Source organism: Colobus angolensis, unplaced genomic scaffold, assembly GCF_000951035.1.
Source record: "Colobus angolensis palliatus isolate OR3802 unplaced genomic scaffold, Cang.pa_1.0 Scaffold126, whole genome shotgun sequence".
Lineage (NCBI taxonomy): Eukaryota > Metazoa > Chordata > Mammalia > Primates > Cercopithecidae > Colobus > Colobus angolensis.
In genome coordinates this window covers 2,551,188-2,556,583 of record NW_012113808.1, presented here as the reverse complement: position 1 = coordinate 2,556,583, position 5,396 = coordinate 2,551,188, and the positions used below count along the sequence as shown (strand labels likewise).

General features: G+C 48.9%; 1 protein-coding gene across 1 annotated transcript in view; it reads right to left on the bottom strand.

The window, feature by feature from the left end:
* Nucleotides 1-4,209: 4,209 nt before the first annotated feature.
* Nucleotides 4,210-5,396, bottom strand: part of ACTA1 (actin, alpha 1, skeletal muscle) — a 2,836-nt gene continuing 1,649 nt past the window's right edge. Inside the window, exons 4-7 of the mRNA XM_011933331.1 lie at nucleotides 5,234-5,396; nucleotides 4,958-5,149; nucleotides 4,685-4,866; nucleotides 4,210-4,607 (exon numbers count right to left, since the gene is read on the bottom strand). The exon at nucleotides 5,234-5,396 is cut by the window's right edge and continues 1 nt beyond it. Coding sequence (XP_011788721.1) covers nucleotides 4,464-4,607; nucleotides 4,685-4,866; nucleotides 4,958-5,149; nucleotides 5,234-5,396 — 681 coding nt within the window. The 3' untranslated portion in view covers nucleotides 4,210-4,463. The remainder of the gene's footprint in view (nucleotides 4,608-4,684; nucleotides 4,867-4,957; nucleotides 5,150-5,233) is intronic.

The following is a 5,396-nucleotide window of genomic DNA, read 5'->3' as shown; positions in this document are numbered from 1 at the left end:
CAGGATCTGGAACTCATCCCATCTTGTGAGAAAGCAATACCGTGCAGTGGAGCAACCTCACAGCCACAACTAACCAAACAGAGTGAGACACAGCACAGAACCCACAGAATCCAAACAGTTCACAGTCAGGGTGTGCCCCCGCCTCCTCTCCACCAGTAACCCCCAGTGTGCTCTGTGCCAGAAAGAGACTCAAGAAGAGCCAGGTGCCATGGCCCATGCCTATAATCCCAGCTACTAGACCAGCTGGGAAACATAGTGAAACCCTGTCTTAACAAAGGGACAGGGAACGGGGTGGGGGGCAAGCACAGTGGCTCACACCTGCAATCTCAGTGCTTTGGAAGACTGAGGCAGGAGGATCACTTGAGCCCAGGAGATCAAGGCTGCAGTGAGTTATGACTGGACCACTGCACTCTAGCTTGAGTGAGAGAGTGAGACTCTGTCTCTAAAATATAAAAAATAAAAATGAATTTTAACAGGAAGAGCCAAGGGATGAGAGGCTAGTTGTGGTAAGGATCATGGCAGCAGACTCCTAAGGATGGGACATATCTTGGCCTTCTCTGTACCCCTTGCACATAGAGACTGGGCAATATGTCCGGGCATGGTGGTTCACGCCTGCAATCCCAATACTTTGGGAGGCCAAGGTAGGAGGATCAGTTGAGCCCAGGAGTTCAGATTGGCCTGGGCAACATAGCAAGACCCCATCTCTACAGAAATAAAATAAAATAAAAATTAGCCCGTGTGGTGGTACATGCTTGTAGTCTTAGCTACTTGGGAGGCTGAGGCAGGAGCATCATTTGATCCCAGGAGTTCAAGGCTGCAGTGAGCTATGATCACATTACTGTACTCCTACCTGGGCAACAGAGCTAGACTCTGTCTCCAGAAAAATAAAACAAAAAACCAAGAAGCTGAGCAATACAATAGTTCACTAACCCTTTGTACATTCTGCCACATCTGAGGTGAATGTGATAGGCCTTGGGACAGATGCAGCAGGAAGGACCTTGATACCCCCAAATTCTAATCTTCAAAGGTTTAAATGAGAGAGCCCAGGGTGTGCCCCAGTTCTGAGACCTTTCAGTCTTTTTTCTCAATCCTAGTCCCACGCTTTAATCCTGACACCTTTTCTCTTTCCATTTTCTTCTTTCCCCTATCTTTCTCCTCCTGTGCACTAGTCATATAGATTTAGTGGGGAAAAATGTTAGTGGCAACTTAATGAGCTTTTATGAGAAGGAAATAAGTCCAGTTAGATCCTTGATGAGTCCTTTTGCCATGTCTAAGGAAACATGATAAGCAATAGGTGGGGGGAATCTCTGGCCTTCACTTCTCTCACAGCTCTAAATGGATGCTCTGAGAGGATCCATTTAGTGGGAAGACCGCTGTGGTATAATCCCCTCTGCAGGGCCCAGCACAGCGTTGCCACACAGGGTCTTGGTTCTTGTTACCACAAACACCCGTGTAGCTGCAGAAAATAGTTATTTCTGTCCTCACATAGTACAAATATTTGTATATGTTCTGGATTGTTTTTAAAGATTCATTCCTGACCACACCATACCACAGAAAAAAATCCTCTTTCGGGCCTAATACTGGTAACACAATTTACAAAATATCTATGGCCACAACCCAATATGAGAGCAGAAAAGATACGGAATACTAATAAAATGCAAGACGCTTGTTTCCTTTTAGAGAAGTGTCAGAAGAGAAATGGCATTTTGGCCAGGCATGGTGGCTCATACCTGTAATCCCAGCACTTTGGGAGGCCAAGGCGGGTAGATCTCTTGAGGTCAGGAGTTCAAGACCAGCCTGGCCAACATGGTGAAACCCTGTCTCTACTAAAAATACAAAAATTTGCCAGGCATGGTGTGCACCTGTAATCCCAGCTACCTGGGAGGCTGAGGCAGGAGAATTGTTTGAGCTCAGGAGGCGGAAGTTGCAGTGAGCCGAGATCGAGCCACTGAATTCCAGTCTGGGTGACAAAGCGAGACTCCATCTCAAAATAAATAAATAATAAATGACATTTTTTAGATTTCATGCATTTCCAGTGAAAACATGTAATTTATAATTTTTGCACTTATTTTGGTAAAACAGTAATGTCAATGATGGGTTTTAAAAATTGGCACTTGACAAAATACTATCACAATATACTGAAAACTTCTGTCAGTTCTAAACTATTATGAGTCATTTACAGATTATGATCATAGGAGAAACAGGCCTTACATATCTTACTTAAATCCCAGTCGATTTAGGGTTCTAGTTCAAACATCATTAGCATGACAGTCAGCTAACACATGTAATAGTGATATTTTACCAGGCTGATGGCTGCATGAATTTATTTATTTGTTTATGAAACAGGGTCTCACTGCCCCCAGGCTGGAGTTCAGTGGCATAATCTTGGCTCACTGCAACCTCTGCCTCTTGGGGCTCAAGTGATTCTCCCACCTCAGCGTACCGAGTAGCTGCGACTACAGGTGCACATCACCATGCCCAGCTAATTTTTGTATTTTTAGTAGAGACAGAGTTTCACCATGTTGGCCAGGCTGGTCTCGAACTCCTGGCCTCACATGATCCTCCTACCTCAGCCTCCCAAAGTGCTGAGATTACAGGTGTGAGCCACTGCACCCGGCCACGAATGAACTATTTAAGCTATGTGTGTATAGGTTGTGTTTGCTCAGATATGCCTTTGCATATTCAATATTACCAATATGATAGTGTATTATTATATCAGATATATCTATAGTGGTTAGTATTATCAGCAAAAGCTGTATCTCTCTGAAAGACTAGTATTTAGCCCATTTTTAACCTTCATCCACCCTGAGTGGGACAATACAAGGTTTTCAATGAACATGGTATTATATAATTGTTTTATTAAAATCTTAAATTTTAGGATTATTGTCAATCCTCTTGATATCTGGATTTGACAGTACCACACCCTTGGAGGCCTCAAAGATTTCTGAAGTTTTTAAATAAGCCAGAAAATGAGGGATTAAACATTTGACTATGTGGCATATAACATAGCTATTTTGTCATTTGCAGCTATAAACTTACTTACAAACGAGTTTATTACTTTGAGTCTGAATTCGTTGTATTTAGGGGCCGCTGCTCTTGAGAACATTGACTAGGAAACTTTAAGCTCATTTTAAGGAATAGGTATTGCCCTCTCCCACAGAAATTCAAACTGTTGATAAATTTGGTGTCTTTAAAACTTTTTTTGGGGGGGTAGGGCGTACCTCCTTCCCTTGCTTACCTCCCCATCTTCCAGTGCCAGCCTCAGCTTCCCACCCCTGCGACGCTTCTTTGCTACCCTTCTTTCTGGAGCTCTCACTTGGCCCTTCCTTGCTTCCTTCCCAGGCCCTGCAGAAATAGTTTCTTTCTACCAGCAGCACCTGGTGTGAAGCAAAGGACTTCCCAATTGGAGACAGACAGTGACGGTCTTCACTTGCAAACTAAAACTCATTTATTAAGCCTGGACATAGTGGCACAGACCTGTAATCCCAGAACTTTGGGGGGCTGAGGCAGAAGCATTGGTTGTGGCCAGGAGTTTGAGACCAGCCTGGGCAGCATAACAAGATCCTGAGACTCTGTCTCTACAATAAATATAAAAAATTAGCTGGACGCGGTGGCACATACGAAAATATTAGCAACTGGGGAGGCTAAGGTGGGAGGACCCCTTGAGCTCAGTTAGAGGATACAGTTGGGCTCTGATCGCACCATTGCTCTCCACCCTGGGCGACAGGGGCAAGACCCTGTCTCTATTAAAAACAAAAACAAAAACAAAATAACTTGTTAAATACAGAACACAGCCCCCTCTCAGATCTGGAGATTCAGTAAGCGAACACCATAGGCGGAGCTGAGATGCTCTCTGAGAAGCAGCTCTCCGGCCCCAGCACCATGGTCAGCGCCCGCTGCCTGAAGGGCCCAGGGCCACCAGCCCAGGCCGCCCCGGCAGGACTGGCAACTCTTGGGAGCGCTGCGCAGAGGAAGAAAGCTGCCTCGCCACACTCCAGAGGGTCAGGTCAGGCCACCAACAGCTGCCAGTGATCTGGGATGGATCTGATCCACTGGGGAAACCGGCAGGGGAGCATGGGAAGTTGTAACTTTTGTCTTCCAGGGAGCCCATTCATTTGGGGTATTGTGAAAAGTGACTAAGGAGGATGTCGGGGGATGGGAATCCCTCTTCCGGCTCCACTCCCACCCCAAGCAAATAAACACGACCACTTTACGCAGCTTAACAGAATGACTTTAATGCTTCTTCAAGTTTTCCATTTCCTTCCACAGGGCTTTGTTTCGAAAAATAACAAAATGAGGTAATAAGTTAATGTATGTACACGTTACAAACACTGTGTCAGTTTACGATGGCAACAAAGGAAGTTGTTACGAAGAAAGTGAATGTGGGGTGGCTGGAGGTCAGTCGCCAGCCGATTGAGCAGATTCGTCGTCCTGAGAAGTCGCGCGCTGGAGGTGGAGTGTGTCTAGAAGCATTTGCGGTGGACGATGGAAGGGCCGGCCTCGTCGTACTCCTGCTTGGTGATCCACATCTGCTGGAAGGTGGACAGCGAGGCCAGGATGGAGCCGCCAATCCACACCGAGTACTTGCGCTCTGGCGGGGCGATGATCTGCAAGACAGAGAGTGAGGTGGGGGACCTCAGCCCAGAGCCCACCCCGCCGACAGCCCGCGCAGGCCGCCGCCTACCTTGATCTTCATGGTGCTGGGGGCCAGCGCGGTGATCTCTTTCTGCATGCGGTCAGCGATCCCGGGGTACATCGTGGTGCCCCCCGACATGACATTGTTCGCATACAGGTCCTTCCTGATGTCGATGTCGCACTTCATGATGCTGTTGTAGGTGGTCTCATGAATGCCGGCCGACTCCATACCTGGGGACCGCGGAGGGGAGCGTGAGCGGGAGCTCCGGGCGCCGGGGGCTGGCGGGGCCTAGGGGCCGGGGCGCGGGCGCGCGGGGCTCACCGATGAAGGAGGGCTGGAAGAGCGTCTCCGGGCAGCGGAAGCGCTCGTTACCGATGGTGATGACCTGCCCGTCTGGCAGCTCGTAGCTCTTTTCCAGAGAGGAGGAGGAAGCGGCCGTGGCCATCTCGTTCTCGAAGTCCAGGGCCACGTAGCACAGCTTTTCCTTGATGTCGCGCACGATCTCGCGCTCAGCTGCGTAGGGTAGAAGCAGGAGAGGAGCCCTCACTCAGGGCCCGCCGCCGGCCCTCCCTCCCGGGGTGCCGGGGCTCCGCGCACCTGTGGTCACGAAGGAGTAGCCGCGCTCAGTGAGGATCTTCATCAGGTAGTCGGTGAGATCGCGGCCCGCCAGGTCCAAGCGCATGATGGCGTGCGGCAGCGCGTAGCCCTCATAGATGGGCACGTTGTGGGTGACGCCGTCGCCAGAGTCCAGCACGATGCC